The sequence below is a fragment of the Asterias rubens genome, chromosome 10, assembly GCF_902459465.1.
Source record: "Asterias rubens chromosome 10, eAstRub1.3, whole genome shotgun sequence".
In the NCBI taxonomy this organism is placed as follows: Eukaryota; Metazoa; Echinodermata; class Asteroidea; order Forcipulatida; family Asteriidae; genus Asterias; species Asterias rubens.
In genome coordinates this window covers 18,447,370-18,471,439 of record NC_047071.1, presented here as the reverse complement: position 1 = coordinate 18,471,439, position 24,070 = coordinate 18,447,370, and the positions used below count along the sequence as shown (strand labels likewise).

Sequence of the window (24,070 nt, the reverse complement as noted above, 5' to 3'; positions counted from 1 at the left end):
ATATCAGATAAACAAATGTAATCAACCAGCAACATAAACAACAACAAGGACAATACGAAAAACAATACGAACAACAACAACAACAACAACAACAACAACAACAACAACAACTACACCACACAACAGATAAACAAACAATTAAATAAGAAAGCAAAATTAAAAACAACTGCAAATGTTGTTTATGTCTGTGTTGTACCTAGCATTGCTTTCCCCGTTGTGTGATTAGTAGAGCGGACTCAACTCATTTATCCAAGCGCAACATTCAATTACTGACTCCGGTCAGATTCAAGAAGAATGCCCAAACCCAGACAGTTTCCTCTTAACCGAACAATCCCTCCCTCCCCATACGAAATAGAGAGACATTCCCTGAGTGCCCAATGATTAAACCTGTCCGTTCCTTAGTTCATTTATACGTCTCGTCCTCACCGAGGCCCGCTTGTTGAAACTCTACAAGGACATGTATAAATGCTACACTCGAGGACTCTTAGCTTGACACTTCTTGAGAGATAATGAAGTAGCCATAGTCCTTGCTTGACTCGGTGATGAAGGATGCTACCTAGTCTAGCAGGCAGTGGTATTTGTATGGTATCATGTTCTATTTATGTGCAATTGAGCTATCTTAACTGTCACCTTATGCAAATGTCATCTTGTAAAGTGTTTTAATTGGTTAACATGTTAAACTTTGTTTCGCAAACAGCAACCCCTCCCTTAATGACAAGCGATGACATAATCGAAAGACACTTTACAATGTTTTATGTAAGGCGCGCGGGAATGATGCAAGAACACGTGACCATTATTTAACATCAATCCATCGTCACTTGAGTTTGTTCTTCTAATCACTCCAATCATTTGCCTAAAAATTGTGGCGCAATCGATGTCGACACTTAGCACTCGCCTTGACACACTATTCTAGCATCTGTCGGATATCTTAATTTATTAAATGAGGTTCCGAGCGCTCACCAACGCCGAAGGGGGAAAAATGGGTGGCAATCTATTGATTTAATTATGGATAATTTCAGCATCGATTCAACTCCATCAGAGCGACCAAGAGACTGACTGTGATTTTATTCTTTCTCCCTTCTCCCTCTTCCTCTTCTCCTAGTCAGCTCAAGGGTTGATGGGATGTGCTAGGAGTGCAGGCAAGCAGTGAACTCCAGCGTTCAAGTTGTCATACAGCGCTCCGAGCTGTCAGCAGTGGCCGAGTTTGCAGAGAGATACCAGGAGTAAGTAGGTGACCCTCTACCGACTCCGTCATCATCTTACGGCGAGTGCCACAACCTACAGCAGGGGCAAACCCGACCCCCCTCCCCATCACGCACGCGTGTCACGTTCCCCATCTCCAGTCAGCGCAGGTTACTTGCCCGTTTTTGTTTTATGTTGGCTAAATCGTCACCCCGATAATCTTTTGGACGGTGATTTCTTTATGGAGGTACGCGAGAGAGGGCTTATTTTGTAGACGGTGTTTTTACCACGGTGCTGTGAGCGGGAGTGTGCCGTTAAACGGTTTATCATGGATCAGTTTCAGTTTAACACAGTTCTTGCTTCGCTATTCCTATTCAATGTCATCCAAGGTAAGTAAAACGTTCAACTATTTGTTGTTTTTATGTCAAATAATGGTTTTATCCTCACTTGAATTTCATGTACCTTTTAACATGACTAATAAGTACTGAATTGTCAAAAACTCTAAGCTTACTAGTTCGTAACAGTTGTAACAACATAGCACATTTCTAACACCTTTTGGTGCACAACCTTAACGAACACTTTGATAACCACTGCTTGTGTGTCGAACGTTGATGGCATTTTGTGTATTTTGTAGTGTGTTTATAAAGATTTGAAGAAAAAAACTGCTACCGGCATCAAACTGTACATTTTACAAAAGAAATTCAATATGATGTTTGTTAATCAATGCAAATGTATTCAAAACTATGTATAATTAAATTTGTTGTGTGTCAGTTTTTAATGTCTATCAACAGTTTGCTTGTATCCATAAGCCGCACTCATGCATTCATTCACCACTCTGCACATTATGTTAAGTTAAGCACGTTAATTTATGCAAAGATGGTTGAGGGTATATTCTTTAATTTTTACCCCTTCCCGTTGTCTTTGATTTACGTTTTTTGCTATCTTCCAGTTTTCTTTCTTGGTCTTAACAACACACCTCACTCAAAAATATTCAAAATTAAAACATTCCAAAATGCACCGTGATTTTGTTATTTTTCTCCTTTGAAATTTTCTCCCGTTTTTTTTTTTTTTGAGTTATAGGCTATAGATTTATTTTCCAAGATTTAATTGAATGGTGTATGGGATGTGGCCATTGGCTTTATTTTTTATTTGTTACCATCAACATGTTGCAGAGGATCATTCTTACAAGATCTTTGTAAAGTATGATATTAAAAACAGTGTAAATTCTGGCATAGTGTGATTCAAGACATTCAAGTTATAGGTTGCGATTCGCAAGGAAAGTCAATGAGGGAATTCCGAATAAATCTGTCCAAAACCTCCTTAGATTGATGAAGTAGTTTCACATGTTTTCTTCTCTGTTTTTCCTTCGTTAGACTTTTGAAGTAATGTTTAGGCTACCGCAAAACAAAATTAACATTATTACAAAATGCAAACATTAAAAGGATTTTAGAAGATCACTGCACTTTTCTTGAAGTATACACACAAGTGTTTTTGAAAACAAGTGGTTCACAGATAAACATTTTAGCACATCTCACTCTTCTTTCTCTGAAACTCTTCTCTCTGCTTCAGTGACCGCATGATGGATTTTATTTTGATTTTTTTTTTTTTACCTGAAATAATTTTCACTCTACTAACCTCACAGTGTATAACATGTATATATCTTATTCCCAATACACGTAACAAGCTAACAACACCATGATGTTCTCCTATGGCTGTAAGTTCACTACCGACTATCTTTACCTGTCTCTTTTATCTCTGTTTTTTTCTTGCATTCCTATAAAATTTCAAATTTCGATTTTAAAATAAATTTACTGACAATTCTTTACCTCAATACTTTGAATACGTTTGGTTTCCTTTTTTGATCCAAATTATCAAATCGAAAAAATAAGACACATTTATTTCACTTTTTTTCTTCTTCTTAATGCATGAAGCAGGCCGGGATTATTATTTTTTTTTTTTTAGCATAGAGGCCTACGGTGAATAACACACATTAAAATATGCTCATTTTGGCACTTTTTATAATGTTAACTACTTTTGTCATTATGAAAAGGTTCTAGCGTTTGCAAAGCTTAGTGAAGAAAAAGTGAACCACTGACTTTAATTAAAGAAGTGTGTTTCATACTATGAAATCTATACATTGAAACTGTTTATCATTTTACAAGGGTAACGACACGGGGCAGACTCGTCGAAATTGGATCTTCCACTTGAACCTTCTTTGAATACAATGGCTTCATGAATGCACGTATTTTTCGTAACTTCGTTTTGAGTTTTTGCATGAAGTCATTTGCACATGTCCTGTATTTAAACGTCAGGCATGATCAGCAGGCATGAAAACAGAATAATTTAGAGAATGAAGCAAACATACCCAGTTCTTGTTATGTTCACGTTGTGCTTGTCTCACTTGTTGCAAATTTTCAAAATAGTATCGACACAAAATTATCTTCTGCTTTTTTTCTAGTAGTCTTCGAATACTTTGTGGTATATTTCTATATCTGATAATGCACGGTATTGTTGAACTAGCTTAACTTCACTCACCATAATCTAGTTTATTGAATGATGTTCACCTCACGAATGAATATATGAATTAATAATGAGTTCCAATAGCATTTGGTGTCTGTCGGTGTTGTAACTAGGGCCATTCATTTTCCAATTTGTTTTGTATCTGGAATAATTTGTTTAATACCTGTACCTTTTTACCTTTGCAACTCGAAACCAATAATGCCTTAAAACAGTTGTAAGTGATGGTACAACGTTACTAACAATGTACTGCATAACTGGTCCGGTTGTCTATGTTTCCAGTTTGCCCTCAATTTTGGTACACCGAAAAGTGGGAACAAACATTTTTTCGAAGGCTGTGACATAAGTTCACAACAGCAAGAATGTCTATTCTTTGTTTTCATTATGGAGACCAAGTATAACATTGTGGTTATACGAATCGAAAAGGACCCAGTGTGACGTCAGCATTCCCAAACTAACAAAAAAAACCTTGTTTGCAACATACCAGTTAAGGAACCAACCTGTTACAAAATGCCGAGTCTGCTTTCCAATGTCAGAGTTGCCAAATATTTTAGAGACTAGATTTAATTAACGCACTGCTAGACTCACCATGTCAGTTCACTTCTTACTGTTATCATGTCTGGTATTGCACCTTCACGTTACTTGATATTATATTAGTTTATTTGTTTGACCTTGGCCACTCCAAGTTCGCAGTCGGAAGCATTCTTATTAATTTTAATACACGGGAGTAAAAATGTATGTAGACAAATTAAATAAACTATGCACCAAAGGACAACGGAGCAAGAGGTAACACTAATGTGTGAGCTCATATATTTACAAAATTAGTTATGCTTTCTTGGAGAATGCAGAGAAAGATTAAAGGAATTACATCAAAACAGTTGGATGATATTATACATACAAGCATACGAATCGGTTTAGGACACACCTTGGTCATGGGCAATATCTGGGAAAATAAATCAACAAAGAAAAAAGGAGAACAAGGGTGTGCAATTTTTGAAATAAATGAGATTAAATTATTCAACTCTTCAATGCAAAGGTAAACAAAAAAACCGTGAAGAGGGTTTATTTTAGAAATGTGACCAAGGGAACGGTTTATATGTGAGAACATTAACAAATAAAAATAGCATTGTTACCACAAACAAAGTAGACACTTCGTTTGTACTATAGCATTAAAGAAAAACTGTAGAACTACTTTCTTTAAGCTATGTTGGAATTATACGTTTAGATGAGTTCAGTAAACATTTGTTTACATCTCCTATGCTGTCGTTGTTGCTGTTATTATTGTCGTTGTTCGTGTCATTGTTGTTGTTGTGGGTGTTGTTGTCGTTGTCGTTGTAGTTGGTGTTGGTGTTAAAGTAGTTTTTCCTGTTGTTGTCGTCGTCGTCTTCGTCGTCGTCGTCGTCGTCGATGTTGTTGTTGTTGTTGTTGTTGTTGTTGCTGTCGCTGTCGCTGTCGCTGTCGTTGTCGTTGTCGTTGTCGTTGTCGTTGTCGTTGTCGTTGTCGTTGTCGTTGTCGTTGTCGTTGTCGTTGTCGTTGTCGTTGTCGTTGTCGTTGTCGTTGTCGTTGTCGTTGTCGTTGTCGTTGTCGTTGTCGTTGTCGTTGTCGTTGTCGTTGTCGTTGTCGTTGTCGTTGTCGCTGTCGCTGTCGTTGTCGTTGTCGTTCTCATTGTCGTTGTTTGTATGACTGCAAAATGTTTCATTATGAAAAATAAAGAACGAACTTTGAAGGCTTCCCCACATAAAAATCGTAAATAGGCCTACCCGATTCCTGTTCAAGCAGACTATGTGACTTTAACTTTACTTTTATTGATACGAGAAACAGCTAGGAAAATGTGCTGGCTTTGTCGCGTCTAATTTCTACGATTCATTTGTATTAACCACACGTTTCGTTCATACAACTGGGGCCTTAAGCGATGCCGACTTAATAGAAAAATCGGTTCTTTGCAAGGAGGATAATTTGGTCTTAAAGGAGCCAACATAAATATTAAGAGGAAAGGTCTCTTCCTTTGTTCCTGCGGAGGGACTCTTAAATAGAATGAAGGAACGAATGAATGGGACTCTTGAATAGAATGAAGGAACGAATGAAACCGACTGAATGACATAAGTGGTTTATCACAACAGAAGGAATGTTTAATTATGAAACATGAACATAACTTATTGCAAACGTAGCATCGAAATATATAGCAATAAAATATGCTTTAGGCTGCTTGCTTCAATGATGGACTTAAGTAAAACATTAAAGGCTCAACTGATTAAAAAAAAATTATTTTCTTTTTCACATTCTCAAAGTAGAAAAACTGTTCGCGTGGTATATTATAGGCTCTATAAATATTATACATTCATATTTTGGGGGAAAAAGGAGTTAACAACTGCGTTGATACTCAGCCAAACGACGCTTACTCCGATCAAACAAAAATCCAATTCATAAACAAGTAATCATTAATTAAGATCGGGTTCTTAATTGTAATCTTTTGAGTAATTTTTGTTCTGGGGTTTTTTCTTCAGAATTATAAAACAGATAAATGAATGTTTACAGTTTTTCTTGGCAACTGTGTCTTGTTGTTTGTGTTATAGGTTTGTTGCATTGTGTTTGAGTGTTTTACAGTTAGTGTCTACAGTTGCGCTTACCGCGCATTTACTTCATGGCCTTTCCTACTAACAGGCTGACATTGTCTTCGTACACCTGATTTTAAAGCACGAATGATAACTATTGGTAGTTTCCTGAATAATGTTTGAGGTTTGAGGTCTTCTTTGACACAAACCACCTCTACATAGGCAAACGTATACCTTTTCGAAAAATACCCATTGTGCAAAAAGCTATAACTGTTGATTGAGGTGCATGTTGGTCTAGCTATAAGGGATCAAATTTGATCTCTAGCTAAACCAGTATGCACCTCACTCCATGCAACATTAAAAACGCACGTAATGGGTGCGTTCGTTTAGCTTCCCTGGGCCGACCCCGGTGTGTGGCGTTTTTTTTCCAGGACGAGTGTGTGCAGATAATTACCCACGTTCGTCCTGGGAACAAAAACCGCCACACACTGGGGTCGACCCAGGGGAGCTAAACGAACGCACCCATCGAATATTTGCGATACGGTCTATTGACTATATTAGACGAGAATCAGTCCATTCGATATTCATGTTATAACATTATGTAACGAACAATCTTCTCAGGTACACTGTGTACCACTGGAACCTATCGACTGGTGACGACTCTAATGCAGAACTATTCCAAAGTTGTTCGTCCGGCCGAAACTCCCGATGATGCTATTGTTGTACGGTATGGAGTGGCTTTACAACAAATCATTGATATGGTAAGCTATATTATGTGTTATTTATTTTATATCATTTTAAAGGATTTGGGTACTTTTTTTAAATGTCCATAGATTTACATTAAAGTCACCTGGAAATATAATTTTTTTCTTTCAAACATAAGAGTATATGCTTACGAACAATAAAACAATTTTTTTAGTAATTGTGTGTCACGATTTATATGTTTAAAAAATAAATAAAGTTGTTTGGGGGCTGACTCCGCCTACCCCTTTTGTGACGTCAATCGAGGCAGACTTTGCCTGCAATGCGTATAGTAAACACACATGCAAAGTACATGTACGTCCAAGTCGTGAGTTGGTACATTTCAAAAAGTGCCTTTCTGCATTCAGCAGCAATACACCTGGTCGGCATTGCCGGAAAAAAAAAAAAAACAATTTTTTTTTAAACGAACAAACTCACGACTTGGTCCGTACATGTACTTTGCAATTGTGTTTACTCTACGCATTACAGGCAAAGTCTGCCTCGATTGACGTCACGAACAGCGCCCTCTCGGGTCGGGTCTACTCTTAAATTTGTAAATAACATAAGAACTGATTTTTTAAAACCTTAGTTAACTGTTTATTCACATTCCACTCATCAAAACACATATATTAGTGACAAAAGCTTTATTTTGAAAAAATACCACTTCCAGGTGACTTTAAACTTACAGGGTTTGAAGATACCGATAGTGGAAAGATTCCCTTCAAATATTACTCACTGAGGTGCTGTGGTTTTTGAGAAATGAGTAAAACAATGTCATGCAAAATACGTTTGTAAATGCTTAAATAATTTTGGTCTCATGAGACCAAAATTATTTTCATGACATTGTTTTACTCATTTCCCAAAACTTACAGCACCTCAGCACGTAATATTTTCAGGGAAGCTTTCTACTATCATTATCTTCAAACTGTATAAGTTTAGTGTAAATCTGTGGACATTGTGTTTGTTGTCGTACAAAAAGTACCCTTCTTGTTATCATTAGCATTATTACAACAAAGTTGAACAACAATTTACAATAAATTTTATCAAATGCCGATTTGGAGTCCAATTAAGGGCTTTGCATATTGCATAATGGACCCTTCACATGCAGCGCCATGACCAATTTGACAGGTATACTGCTAATCCAAAATCAGTAAGGTTGTCTGTGAAAACACGGAATTATTGGTATAACTATATTGGCCTTTTATTGCATATCATCTGGGCTTATCGTTTCATCATAGCCCTATTCATCAGACCTTAATATATCCAGTGTCCAGCTCTTACAGTCAAAACACCCATTGGCAATCCAGTGGGATTCAGAGTCAATGGTAGACGGTTCGTCATAATATAAAGGCGCGTCCAGAGGAGCGAGACAAGTGCGTCTAATAATGTTCGGCAAACTCGATTTATTGAGAAATCAAATAACGTATTCAAGTCAAGGGGTCTTCAAGGGGATTGTACATTGCATCCAAAGATACATGATTGTAATAGGATGTTTAGACAAGTCACCAGCCAACACTGCAAGTACTGGCTGGTGTTAACATCATAATTAGTGGTATCACACTATAAAGATTCCGCAAAGAGACTCAAAATTTACATCGCAGGGGGTTTTAATAACACTTTTGGGAGAAGAAGTCAGTGATATGTTCACCAATAACTTACAGGGTTAACAGAAGGTAATGGTGAAAGACTTCTCTTGAAATATTATTCCATGAAATGCTTTACTTTTTGGGAAAATGGTAATTTAAACAATATCAATTATCGATATCGAGAATTACGGATTTATTTTAAACACGTGTCAAGACACGGCGAAACGTGCGACAACAAGGGTGGGTTTTCCCGTTATTTTCGCCAGACTCCGATGACCAACTGAGCCTTAATTTTCACAGTTTGTTTATTTTATTTTATATATAAGTTGTGATACACGAAGTGTGTGCCTATACTTTTGGCAATACTTTTTACCGAAAGTGTCCAACGACTTTAAGTAACAACATCCCAAGTTATCAACTTTAAAACTATTATATGGTTTTTGCAGCGAGGTTTTTTAAAACAGTTTTAAGGATATTAGCCGTAAAATAAAATTTATTTCAGAAGCTTTTCGAGAAAGTAAACTATTATGAAAAACAACAGAAGAGTTCAACAACTAAACTACCATCACATCAGTTTCAACTACTCTTTACACAGCAGACTATGTTCTCAACAATTTCAGCAGATTTTCGAACACATTTAATTTTAAAAAACAAAAGAGGAGTTCAAAAACACAACTACCATCAACTGCCCTTCTACGGTAGGGGGAAAACTGGAAGCGGGAATTAACTTTTTTTTTTCAAATCGCAAACAGTCCTCACGGGGAATGCATCCGAGCGGGAGAGAACACTTGAGCGTAGAGCCGACGATATTAACCGATGTCACGGCGGTCAATGACGGCCCTGAACGGACGTGTCAATTATAATGGGGCAATTTAGCATTGCATTGACGGTGCTAGGGGACAAGAAATTGCTATAAATCCAGCGTTAATTTCGCGGTGTAATGTTGGGTCCGGCCACCATGATGAGTGTTGAAATCCCTGGGGTGCAATATTACGATTTTTTTTTACCCTTATCCTCATCCTCATCAGGTTTTTTGAGACTAAAATCACCAGCGTTTTCTTCCTTTTGTTTTGTTGTTCAATTTGTGTTGCTGATTTTGTGTTATCTCTCTCGATTTGCATCTGTATCACAACTGTGTAACGAAAATGTCATGTAAACTGACATTAATCCGTTTAAAGTTGGTCGTGAAGGGTCTAATAAAACTGCAAAATATACACAATTTTGTCCTCTGTCTGTTTCTCATATTTTGGGGATTTTGGTTTTGTTTGAACACGATGTCATTCGTTTCACACCCATCAACCTCCCTTAGGTCACCATGATCAAAAATTCCATTAAGGCTGTCTGGAATATAATGGAAACTCAACTGGGAATTTTTCAGCAAGGGTAAATTTGAATTTCATTTGGTTACACTGTGAACGAATGGGAAAAGGAGGGGAAAGGAACTCACAACTGAATTACCAAGTATGGAACGTCTGCCCTTCAGATCGGTCATAGAATGTCATCTTAAAGACACTGGACAACCTTGGTAATTGTCAAAGACCAGTCTTCTTACTTGGTGTATCCCAACATATGCATAACATAACAAATCCATGTGGAAATTTTGACTCAATTGGTGATCGAAGTTGCAAGAGATTAATGGAAGAAAAAAACTTGTTGCACAAAAAGTGTGTGCTTTCAGGTGCCCACTTAAAGGTTTAAGGCCTGAAGTATTTTATTATTTGAGTGAAAAAATTACATGTTTCTCAAGGACTACGTTACTTTAGAGGGAGCCGTTTCTCAAAATGTGATATTATATCAACAGCTCTCATTTGCTCGATAAATTTGTATGCTTTTTAACAATTATTTTGAGTAATAACCGAAAGTGTCCAGTGCCTTTAACGTCGATGCTGAATCAATGCGGAGTTCCTGTTATATGCTCGAAGCAAAAATACTAATTTCGCAATGCATGCATTTTGTCATGCAGTGTTGTTGCACCAGTCATTTGATTTACAAATATTTCTGTTTTCTCACCTAAAGGGTCAAAATACTCCTTGAGCAATTCCGGTTTTGGTTGTTGTTTGTTTAGTCTGTTCCTGTGTTTAGTAATGTTCCCTTTTCCTCTTCATACTTTAAATGTGTGGGCTTCATTTCCATTAAAGACAGGGTATACATTTAATAAACGTAAAAGATCATTATGCTATCATCAGTTGGTGTATAATTATGCATATGCATAATTAACAAACCTTTGAACATTTGGAATCAATTATTGAAGTTACACGAACATGATGAAAATATAAAACACCCTCGTTGCATAATTGTGTGCTTTCAGATGCCGGCAAAAAGCCTCAGGCATGAAGTATTTCTCATTTCAGATTCAGCTAATGTTTGTATGACAAATTACCTCTTTCTCGGAAACTACATTACTTCAAAGGGTGTCATAACATTAATATCCAGTCTCCTGTGCAGCTGCTCCTGTGCTCTTAAGTTTCTAGGGTCATTACGTTTTTGGAGCAGTAAACCCACATTTCTATCCCTCACTTTAAAATACATTTGAATGGAAAGAACAAAAAACTCTATTCGATTAAATAACCCAGACACGCTAGACAGAAATTCATGCATCCAATGAGGATATTGCATAGTACACTGGATAAAACCGTGTCACCTCAGACCTTTGCATGCCTCCAGACACTGTGGCAAATGTACACACTGCAGAGTGCCACGGTGTTAGAGATTGAGAGGATATTAAACCAACAATAACAGGCTCAGAATAATTCCATCTCAAACTCGGCACTTTACTTGGAGGCTCCTTTACCTCCCTGCCAATAAACTACACTCACAGGATGAGAAGAAGGACCAGACAGCTTTGCCTCTCATACCCCCCCCCCTTATACCCAAACCTCAAACTCGATTCCTTTCCTTGATCGACCCCCAACGAATAGAAGAAAAATGCTTCAGCTGAAACATTTGACGTCAAACCCTCTCGCCATCATCCGCGGCAAACAAGTCTCCAATTGCCGCCGCGAGCGACGAATGCCCGCGTATAATGAAAGCAACTCCCGGACCACAAGGGAGAGAAGGGGACTGGCACTTTACACGATTGTGACCGCTGTACTTGGCGGTGGGGATTAACCATTGATGGATCTACAATGTCTGGGACGTCGACTTGCCCTTATAAAGACAAACCCAGTCGCCCTTGTGTAGTTTTATTTTTTCCCTTTTCCGCTTGTCAGAATCGTTAGCGGTCAAGAACTTATCTTTAATTGCAAGTGCATCGATCAAGTCTTCAGTGTTAAACGCTGCAAACTGACAGAATGTCCCGATCCGCTCAACTATAACATTTCAACCTCGATTCACCAGAGCCTTCTCTTTACCTTTGCCTTTCCACTAATAGCCCTGAGACTGAGACCGACTGTATCATGAATAAATATCACGTTAAAAACAAACGGTTGCACACAAATACAAAAAATAAGAACAATACTATTATTGATTTGATGTCTCGTTTTACGATTCCAAAATAGACATACCCATTTACCTTGGGAGGGTTGCAAAAATGTACAAATTAACAAAAATTAATAATAAAGACACTGGACACTAGTGGGAATTGTCGAAGACTATAGTCTTCAAAGTTGGTGTATCTCAACATATGCATAACATAACAAACCTGTGAAAGGTTGAGCTCAATCGGTTGTCGAAGTTGCGAGATATATGTGAAAGAAAAATACACCCTTGTCGCACCATGGTCACACCAAGTTGTGTGCTTTCAGATGCTTGATTTTGAGACCTCACATTCTAAATCTGAGGTCTCAAAATCAAATTCGTGGAAAATTACTTCTTTCTCGAAAACTATGTCACTTCAGAGGGAGCTGTTTCTCACAATGTTTTATACTATCAACCTCTCCCCATTACTCGTAATCAAGAACGGTTTTATCATAATAACTATTTTGAGTAATTACCAATAGTGTCCACTGCCTTTAAAGCCATTGGACCCTTTCGGTACAGGAAAAAGTTCACAGATTGACAAATAACTTACAGGGATAACAGAAGGTAGTGGTGAAAGACTTCTCTTGAAATACTATTACATGAAATGCTTTACGTTTTGAAAAGTAAAACAATGTAAATTCTCGATATCGAGAATTACGGATTGATTTTAAACAAATGTCATGACACGGCAAAACGTGCGGATACAAGGGTGGGTTTTCCCGTTATTTTCTCCCGACTCCGAAGACCAATTGAGCCTAAATTTTCACAGGTTTGGTGTTTTATATAGAAGTTGTGATACACGCAGTTTTGGCCTTGGACAATACTGTTTACCAAAAGTGTCCACTGGCTTTAACACAGGACGGAGGAGGTAGCAAAAGAGCCAAAAGCTGCAGTGTTAAATAATGCGAACAGTGATTTCCGTAACTTAGCAGACATACTTGGCTAAAACAAAACAACACAAAACCTTGCTCCTTTGTGTCATTTGAAAAAAAAAACTTTTTTTGTATCTTTCCGACAACGTTCTTCTTTACGTTTACACTCAGTACCTTAGATGTTTTTGTTTGTTAAAGACCTAAACACCAGACATACCAAAAATGCGACCCACTCTGTGAAAATGAGTCAGATGTCGCCCAATGCATTATTAAGTTATGGACAGTTTAATGTGGAAAAAAAATGAATACAACAACTGTGTGATCATACTTATGTCAAATTGTTATCCTTTTGCCCGGAATGGTAGTTTAAAACATCACTTTACTTGTAATTCGTTTTTTAGAAAAAAATGATGTATTGGCTAATTTCAAACGGGAGTAACTCAGCAACGCGACACACCCCAAAGCTTAGACATAAACCAAATTACTGCTGCTGGTGTGTTCTTTCCAGCCATGCATGCAACTCAATTCTTGGAATTGTAAACATCCGACTCATTTTCACGTAGCGGGTCACAAATACAAAGTTAATCGAGTTGGGTTGGTGACCAAGACTAATGTACGAATTAGTACTCTAAGCAATATGTCCGCAAAATCTTCAAGAATGAAAGAAAGACAACAAATCCGACATTATTTTACACTATTTTGATAAATTCATTAACTTAGTATTTTATTCCACCTTTCTACACAGGACGAGCGAAATCAAATTCTGACAACAAACGTCTGGCTCCGACAGGTAATTTTAAACAAATTTAAAGTCAATCGTTCAAAATTATTCTAAAATTGTATCTTAATTCCGTAAAAGCTCTTACTCTGTGAAAGCTTTAAACATCCACCTATATTGAATCTATTTGTTACCAATTCTCTTTGATGTTTTTGTGGGGGTGGGACACGGGAAGGGGGTTCGTTTTTGAGGTATTTGTTCGAGTATACCTACACAACCGGTTTGACGGCATCGCGTCAAACACAACGGCGTCAAACTCCCCGATGGGATTTTTATTAAAGAATTGTGATCAATTCTCACGGCCATTATGACAGACAGAGTCAATCCCCCAACGAGGACCCAAGTGCAAGAACATTCGCAGAAATTGCCGCCAGTTAATTAAAAAAAAAAAAAAAAACGATTCGATGGGGCTTCAAAAGGCCGTGCAATTTGGCAGTGGAACAGCCTCGGTTTTCCCTTGACTGAGTGCTGATTTTGTGGTCACCCTTCAAAGACCACCCCCCCCCCCTTCCACAGAACGCTAAGGTCACAACAAATTGCCGAGTTTGAGTTGTTTAATACCTGTGGGTGAGGGATTCACCCGATATTTACACAAAATGCGGGAAGGGTCCACAATGTTACACTGGGGCCTTAGTAAACCAAAAAGTTTGATCGATTTGAGGAGGGGTCTGCTAGACAGGTTGTCTGCAAAAACGGTTGGCTCCACTTATCAGTGGGTTCAGATCTGGGTGGGTAGGTCTGTAAAATACAACAATTAACACATTCTCTGACCTGACCTGACACCCCCCCCCCCCTTAAGTATTTGGAGTATTCCAGTCTATGGTATCAAAGAATTCGACTCCCAAAGGACATTACGCTTTGAAGAAAGCAGTGCAATGAATAGCATGTGCCTTGACTTAGTCAGCCAGAAGTTGCTGTAAAACAACAGGTCATAAGTGCCGAAACCTTGTTTAATCAATGAACTCTGACCTTTTAATGCTTTAATGTAAACAAGTTTATGTTGTAAACAGACTATTATTGGCTAAAGGTTATAAAGTATGCAAAATCGTGCAACTTCAAAGAAAAGACAATACCCAACGGGGAAATATCTTGTTCTGACAAGCATGCACTGTGAATGCACAAAGTGCATTTTCTCTATCAAGTTAGGCCACAAACAAGCAGAAGGGAAACAATATAATTATTCAAGAAACATCACCAATTGCAGAGATCTTTAAAAAATATGAAGAAAAAAAGTTAATTTTTCAAGAAAATTAAAGGAAGATGGGCGAAACAACGTCTAGTCGAGCGACATTGTTTATGGACGTGTCCATCAAGCCATTGGCCAAAGCGTTCGATCCACACATACCACACCATCATAAATTATGACAGGAATTATGCTCTCTGTGATTGCACTCCCCACAGCATCTAAGACCCAATGTAATCTTAACCAACCATTAATCAATAAATCACAGAAATAATAAATCAGGCTGGTCAACGTCTCCTCTGGCCGTGAGCCAGAGGGGTGGATTTTGTTAGTGTATACGTTGACATTCGACTGAAGAAGGTGTTATGACTGGATGGATTATTGGCTTGGAAGGGGGGTGGGGGCGATGACTCTACTCTGACTATTTATCTTGAGTCTGTAGTTATATGTGCATCATATTCCCTTGAGGCTAACTCCTACACAGACTATATAAGGTCACTACCTAATGGAGGGTTCTCATTATTGCATATTGCATATAAACCGAAAACAAGTAAAACCATTTCGTAAACTCAAAGAAATTACTTTGTTACGAGTTTAAAAACATTCCATTGTCTATTTTCTTGTGTCTGTAATTCCATGTGAACCATATTCCCTTGAGGCCAGTTCCACAGTATAATGTCACTACAAAAGGGAGGATTCTCATTTTTGCACATCGCATATAAACCGAAATAATTGAAACCATGTTTATAAACTCAGAGATGACTTTGTACGAGTCAAAACACAACCCTCTGACTATAGTATGTAATTCTATGTGCACCGTAATTCCTTGAGGCCAATTCCTACTCAGACTAAGGTCACTACAAAATGGAGGATTCTCATTATTGCCCATCGCCTATTAACCAAAATAATTAAAACCATTTTACAAACTCGGAGATGACTTTGTACGTGTTTAAAAACAATCCTCTGACTCTTTAACATTGAGTCTGTAGTTATATGTTCATCATATCCCCTTGAGGTCAATTCCTACAGTCTAAGGTCACAACAAAATGGAGGATTCTCATTATCGTCCATCGCCTTTAAAGACCCTGGACACTATTGGTAATTGTCAAAGACTAGCCTTCTCACTTGGTGTATCTCAACATGTGCATAGAATAACAAACCTGTGAAAATTTGAGCTCAATTGGTCGTCGAAGTTGCGAGATAATAATGAAAGAAAAAACACCTTTGTCAAACGAAGTTGTGTGCTTTCAGATGCTTGATTTCGAGACCCCAAATTCTCAATCTGAGGTCTCGAAATCAAATTCGTGGAAAATTACTTCTTTCTCGAAAACTACGTCACTTAAGAGGGAGCCGTTTCTCACAGTGTTGCATACTATCAACCTCTCATCATTACTTGTTACCAAATAAGGTTTTTTGCTAATGATTTTTTTGAGTAATTACCAATAGTGTCCACTGCCTTTTTACCAAAACAGTTAAAACCATTTTGCAAACTCAAGGAGATGATTATTTCGTCAGTCTCCTGACGATGACTAGAGCAAGCTAGTCGGAACGTTGAGACCACTTAAGCAATCACTCCGTGGTAGTGCAGTTAATAGCGATCCTATAAGCTAAAGTAGTACTGTCCTAGCCGATGTTCTACCTTCCAACCAGGTGGTAGTTAATAAGCAGGACAGTTCTTTTCAGAACCGAAAAGTCTCCTGAAAAATCCGAAAAATCTACTCTGCGGTGTATAATTATAGCAAAACTCCACCTGGCAACTGGACATACACGTGGTGTTACCGCAAACCACAAATTTAATCAAAGAGATAACTTTGTTACGATTTTAAACACAGTTGTTACGGGAAAGGAAACTTCGTTTGGATGACGATAATTCGGGTTGAACCACAACCGATGTGTGATATGCAATATGTAATCGGTGCTGACCGAGTCACAAAAAAAACGGAAATCAAACGTAACTCGAGAGGTATTTAGCAAGAGGGTTTATCACAAACGACCAAATCACCTGGCTTTGACCACTGGATGACAGCTGGCAATCGAACCCCATAAAAACAGAGAGTGCAAACATAATTTGTTGATGTTCTGTGGGTTTCCATTTCAAGTATTTGGGCTTACGTCGGTTTAGCGGGAATCTTCTGGTGTTATTATTGACAAGATATTAAAAACCAACAGTACCTTCAACTTATTGAATAGATCCAAATAGGAATCCGTTATTAAAACTTCATCGCAGCTGATTTGGGAGAAAACCAGCTGTGGCGAAGTTACCAGTATGATGAAGCCACTGTGTAGTGGAGAAACGTCACTGAACAGTTCGCGAGCTTTTTCTCCATGTTTGCATTCATATAATGGAATTGGTAAAATTCAATCAACATGTATTTCCATTTTGGTCAAAAAAGAACAAATATTTAAGTCTAAGACGGTCAAGAACAGATCAAGAAAATAATTAATGAAAATGAAATGCAACAAAACCAAATAATGTAATGTATACGGAGCAAACAAATACGGACGCATTTACATGAGCCAGTAAGGGTTGTTTTAAAACGCCTGACAAATCAACAAACAAACAAACAAACAAATAAACATTAGCAATGAAAATATTTACTGGAACAACAGTATCTTGCTGATCTGAACTCACACTGTATTCTTGTATCCATTTTTAGCACTGGACGGATGCCAGTCTCCGGTGGGATCCTGCTGACTTTGACGGCATTTCCAAAATAACTCTACCCTCCCAAGATATCTGGAAGCCTGATATAGTACTGTACAATATGTAAGTGTGACTGATATAGTACACTGTACAGTATGTAAGTCTGACTGATATAGTGCTGTACAATATGTACGTTTGACTGATATAGTACTGTACAATATGTAAGTGTGACTGATATAGTACTGTACAATATTTAAGTGTGACTGTTATAGTACCGTACAATTGGCACGTGTGACTAATGTACGTAGATCATTATGTATAGTGCGACTGTAGAAGTATCGGCTGTTTGTTATGTTCATGACCAAGCGGCATCATGTCTGTGTTAATTAATTCATCGATGCTGCTTTGAGTCTGAACAGGGCAGACGTACTAACTTGATGTTTCGGTCACATAGGTTTGTGGCATGTTGTACCTCTCCCCCATTGTTCTTTCCTTTGTCCCTGTATAGTAAGGAACCTTACATAGCATTTGTACACCAAATTCCTTGTCTTTAGAATTTGGTTTTGGTCTCAGTATCTATAGGGTGAAATCCCACTCTTTGTGCCTCCATTGTGTACGGGGAATCGCGAGAATTCTTTGAGGACTATGGAAAAAGTTGCTTTTTATACAAGAGCGGAAGTTTGTTCTTATTTTTAACTTTGAACTTTAGTTTGAACTTTATTCATATGTTTTATTTTATGTTTTACATTATGTTTGTTTAATTATATTAGTGTTGCACAATATGATCAACAGTCCGTACATTCTTTTAGGGCCACCAAGTCTCCACAGATAAAATGAACACCTATTTACCTAAAGAAATGCTGTTGGTGAGAATCTATCCACCTACCCCGATTCCTTTCTGCCATACATCAGTCAAAGTATCCCTCATACTCAATTAATTGGATCGTATCCATAGTGTTCACGGCCATACACTCAAATAAAAACTCATATCAATTTTGGCAAATCAGATTAATAGAAATGTAAGTGGATCAACCGCCCCAGAAAGATTCGATTGTTGAAATGCTCTCATCCTTACCACATAACATGTTAATAATGGATTCCGAGTAAATACATCGTGTCTTCAAATAACCGTCTGGACTAGTTCCTATGGGAATATCACCAATAGACCTATTTGTTTTTCTGTAATCAATCCGGTGTTGAAATTCGCCGTTTAGGAAAGTCCGCAATTTCATTAAGAGCTTGTTGTACGAGTGCAACCCGACACGGATGCCCGTTATTGTGCACCTTTTATCATAATGGCTTGCACCAGCACCTGTGTTCTCATGAGAGGGGATGGGGGGGGGGGGGGCGCCATTTCCTCAGCCATTTAGAAGATTCATTTACAGTTTTCTCTTAACAGATATCGTTGATAGAGGGTTTTTTGTCGCCGTTTATTTGTTTGCTGTGAAAATTGGAAGGAAGTTGCAAGTAAATTGATTCTCAGTAAGGGGGTATGCATGTTCCCGAGTGTGTAAAATTTGCAATTAATTGGGATTGTGTTGATATTACCTTAATAGGGAGAAAGTGTGCATGTAATTGATTGGGCTATTAATCAGTTATATTAAAAATATATACAAATAATATGCTGACCGGCGGCTATAAGAATAAATAATTGTATGAAATAAATTAAAGTAGTTATATTTTTTAATTTACTATTATTAAAGAAAACCACGCAATTTCGAGGCATGCTTGTGTGGATCATTGTATTCTACTTTTACAACATCTTTCTAACCAATAACGATTTTATAACAAACGGTTACAGAACGCTTTTTAAGGACCAACTCGACCGATCCAGGGCAACGTGTTCCTTTAAGAAAGTATGAGTACATTATTTAATACTACTTTAAAATGTAATATTGCTTCTCGAAATATTAATGTACATGACTGTCCTTTAAAGCACATTGTCTCTGGTTAGTATTATTAATAACATAGCTGGCAACAAAGACCTTGAACAATAGACTAACCCAAGAAAATATTAGTTTTTCTTGCCAATTTCGTTGGTTCTTTAATTTTGTAAATTGTTGAAGGGAGTTTTTTATTTGTCAATGTAGGCGAGTATATCTGACCATACATTTATTGACTTAAACACGCAACGTTTTGGTCTGCTAGTGCGAAAGTTAACTAGATGTATCTATGTTTGTTTTCGAGGCTCAACAGGGGTCCGACCTATTTTGGGGTCAGACTGTCCCAAAAAAATGTTGGATCCGATGCGTCGGTTTAACCCACGTATTGGTCATTTTGACTCACATTCCGTGACCTAGGAATGGACCCGGCCCAATTGGAACCGAAATCTGGCAAAATTCTGATCAGGGAGTTGTTAATGTTAGACTGTTATTTGGTGTGCTAAAACACATTGTATTGTTTATGAACATGCATAGTAATAACAGTAACTCGTGCTTTATTACTACAGTGCAGACGACAAATTTGAGGGTATAATGAAAACCAACGCTGAGATCACAGCCAACGGAGACGTCTCATGGTACGCTCCAGCCATCTTCAAATCCTCCTGCAAGATAAACATCCAATACTTCCCATTCGATGAGCAGCAATGCAAGCTCGACTTGGGATCATGGGCCTTCATGACCAACCAACTCGACCTTCTTAACAAGTCCGCGTCCGGGGATACTGCTAACTTCATCCACAATGGGGAATGGACACTGAAGGGCATGCCGGTGGAGAGAGAGTTGGCCACGTACGCTTGTTGCGACTATCCATACTCCCTTCTGCACTTTACTATCATCATTCAACGACGGGCACTGTTTTATGTCTTTAACCTATTGGTACCCTGCATGCTGGTTTCTGCATTGACCATGTTGAGTTTCTACCTGCCTGCTGATGCTGGAGAGAAGGTTACGCTGTGCATTACCATACTGCTTTCTCTTACTGTGTTTTTGCTCCTGGTGGCTGAGACCATGCCTCCTACGTCAGATGTCATCCCTTTGATAGGTGCGTTTGTGTTTGATGGTTATTAAAGTCTTCATAATTATTCTCAATTAATTTGAACCTAAATTTGATATATAAATTCGGCAAAGCATCCTATGGAAACATCACACCATTTTTTTGTAGAGAAGACAATGAAGACAATTCAGCTTTAAGTGACTGCCCTTTTATTTTTTAAGCGACCTGTGAAATCACCCGTGGCACAATTGTGGCCAAAGAACTGGTTTTTCGATTGTTCACCTTATGTTTTCGGTTTGTCCTGACAGCTCTTGATTAATCATTTTGAGATAACGTTTAGGAGATGATCCTACGTGTTGAATAAAACAACACAAAAATACAATCTCAAAATGGAATCGGACAAACTGTAAGTTTGGTGTGTGCTAATCCCCAGAAAGTATGATAATGTGTGCAGCCCGAACACGTATAGTAATAATAATAAAACACAGCATTTGTATGGCGCACTTACTCTGTAAAAACGTTCAAAGGCGCCGGTCCAGGTCAATAAAAGAAATATCAGATGTGTTCAAAGGCCAGTCTCAAAAGATGTGTTTTAAGGGAGTTTTGAAAGTGAGAAATGTCATATAATAGGGAGACCACCGACATGGCTACAGATAGATCAGTTGTTAGAGCGCCGGCATATTAGCTCAATGGTCGTTGGTTCAAACCCACTCTAGTAAATTGTCTTTGTCCAACACTAGAAGCAAATTAAATAAATGCTGTTACTCTCTTGCATTTTCCAGCCCAGTACTATCTAACCACCATGATCCTGGTGTCCGTCTCCACGCTAATGACAGTCATCGTACTCCACATCCACCACCGAGGAGCCTACGCCAGTCGCCCACCAGCATGGTTCCGTAAGCTCACAATGGACTACCTAGCTCGCGTTCTATGCCTCCGTAGCTGCCGAAGCCTACACGGCGCCCAGACCGTACCCCGGATAAGCTTCGAAAATGCACCCGCAATGAGAGAGGTGAACAACACCATGTTCAAGAATGTGAACGAATGCAATCAGTTAGAGATGAATAACATGGTGTCAGCCAAACGGGATGGTTTGTACATGGGTCGGAGGAACAAACTTCAGCAGACCTTAGATTTAATCGCTGGGAACCTAGGGAGGATCGTGGACAGAATGGAAGAGGAAGATTTAGACAAAGAGTTGAGATTTGAATGGGTGAGAATAGCTTACATCATCGATAGGCTATTTATGTGGGTGTTTGGTATGACCACTATCATTGCTACAATGAGTATCATTTTACAAGTGCCATCGTTTGGTTAAATTGCTTAAATACTTACTGTGCAATGAGGAAAGTTATACTTTGTAATTAGTGACACTTCAAACTGCAAGTGTTCACGTGTGATTTACCAATAAACCTGTATTCTTTTTTCAAAATAATGTTGTCAATGAGATGTTGAACCTGGGCTAATTAGCCTTTTTGATGTATGGTTGACATTAAAAGAGTACATGGCAGCTGTATTTGTATACAGACAAGTTCACCCAAACATAATATTTATAGTGCGTAGTATTGTGTCAACCATATCTCAAAATGGCTTAAGGGCATTGGCTAACATTTTAATAGTCTCAACATAGTTCAAACTAAGTTCAACTATTACGTAATAAAAGTGTAACAATAAAACTATATTACTCTTTCTAAAAGCTTTTGTAAACTTGTATAGCAATAAGCTTATTGTTTCAAATAGGCCTACTTCACTGACTGGGAATCAATTCCAATCGTTCAAACGTTGCTTTTCAAATCAATAACACACAAAACAAGAGACAATGCTGGTTGTGTTTAGCTATTTTCTTGGCATTTTAAAAGGACTTTGTTTTTGCTGCAAATAGAATAAGTTTGCGTTTGTGTTCCGTTCAAACTATCATAATAATTTAATTGCCATCGATTATATCATATTTTACATATGTGGTATCATTTTTATGAAATGTACAAAAACTAATTCTTAATGCATGGCTTATTTGATTAAAATTTTAATGTTTTATAAGTGGTCTTAATTTTTGGAACAATTTTCAAATGCTTCTACATTTTAAGACTGGAAGTTTTTACGAAAATGTTAAGTCCTTTTTTCCGAAGCTGTGTTGAATTGACAATGGAAATTACTGAAACTCCCAAAACATAGAAACGGGGGGGGGGGGTCCGACAACCTTTGTGGGGCTTAACATTCCAAGAACAAAACAATTGCAAGACAAAGGCCTATCCAAATATGTCTGCTGCTTACTGTACTAATTTATGTACGGAATCAAAACCAATATTCCTAATTAGTTTAGGGGTCACACGAGAAAAGAACATTTAATTACGAAAACCAAGGAAATCAATCTGCGATCTGGTGCTGTTTTTCTTTTTGTTTAGGTTTTGTTTCCAGTATTTTAGTTTTGTTATTATTTTGTTAACTTTTTCTCTTTTGCGGGGGCGGTGTTAATGGCTCCGAGCGGACTGAGCTACGCCCCCCCCCCCACCCCCAACCCCACTCCCTTCTGCTTACGCGTCCACAGTTCCGATGAAACAAAAATGATGTAAACCTGACAAGCTGATGTCAGAATAAAATTATCTATAAATGATTTGAAACCAGCGTTCACCAGAAACCTTCGGTGTTTTCTCCACGTATTCGTATTACAAAGTACATTAGGATGATGTCAAATGAAGCTTGTAGAATTTGTTGGGGTTTGTGACAACGGGCGATCTGATTTGATTTACCGCTTCTGTGATAAACTGCATCCTTAACCAAATTTCACGGACAGTAACTTATGGATTTTGTACTCGGAGGTGCAATGCAGCAAATGATGCATCCCCATCCATGCACTGTTAAAGGTCATGTTTACCTCACAAAATGGCGTAATGCTGATTTTGAACAAAACTATTTATATATTTTGGTCTGGGACTGTTCACGTGTGATTTTCCCTCGGTTGGCTGGTTATGTCGGATCACGTTGGTGAACTGTACGCATGGATGATTGTTTCTGGTGACAGTTGTTTTTGTCTATATTATACACATAATGAATGTTTATGAGTGCAATGGTGCAAATATGTTCATGAGTTGAAAGATGGAATGTTCTATTCAACGAGGCGGAGCCGAGTTGAATGGGACATTCCAGCTTTCAACGAATGAACATATTCGCACCATTGCACGAATGAAAAACATTCATTATTTGTTTTATATAACATCCAAGTAGATCTTTGTCATTTTGATTGAAAGATACAACTTTCAAAACAAACAAAGCGTAGGCCTCCAATTTTTAATTGTAGAAGACGAATGCTAGTAATTTTACTAATATGCCTTGCTGCGTTACCGAAGACAACGCGCACGCAGTGATGTTTTTACTCAGCTTTTTCGTTCCATCCGAAAAGTACCATTGCACGCTGGCAGCGTGCAATGGTACTTTTATTTGCTATCACGTGACGGACAATTCTCCAATCAAATGGCAAGGATCTGCTTGGGTGTTATATAAAGTGAAACATTGAACTACGAAGGGTTGCACTGCGGAGAAGACTTATACTTGTCAGAAATTCGTACGCCAATTGAGACAATTTTACAAAATAGTCTCAGACAATCAATGGGAAATTCTGTTC

At 38.0% G+C, this 24,070-nt stretch overlaps 1 protein-coding gene across 3 annotated transcripts; it reads left to right on the top strand.

Annotated features, from left to right (window-relative positions):
* The first annotated feature begins 493 nt into the window (after positions 1-493).
* LOC117295963 (neuronal acetylcholine receptor subunit alpha-10-like) lies at positions 494-23,557 on the top strand. Of its 3 annotated transcripts, XM_033778778.1 has the most exons (8): positions 494-574; positions 1,103-1,571; positions 2,867-2,896; positions 6,873-7,012; positions 13,655-13,699; positions 17,528-17,637; positions 19,964-20,499; positions 21,234-23,557. In XM_033778778.1, the coding sequence occupies exons 2-8, from the start codon at positions 1,511-1,513 to the stop codon at positions 21,767-21,769; spliced, it is 1,458 nt and encodes a 485-aa protein (XP_033634669.1). In that variant the 5' UTR covers positions 494-574; positions 1,103-1,510; the 3' UTR covers positions 21,770-23,557. The 3 variants fall into 3 exon arrangements, with proteins under 3 accessions (XP_033634669.1, XP_033634668.1, XP_033634670.1); XM_033778777.1 differs by lacking the exon at positions 494-574 and having other exon boundaries at positions 880-1,571; XM_033778779.1 differs by lacking the exons at positions 494-574; positions 2,867-2,896 and having other exon boundaries at positions 881-1,571.
* The last annotated feature ends 513 nt before the right edge of the window (positions 23,558-24,070 follow it).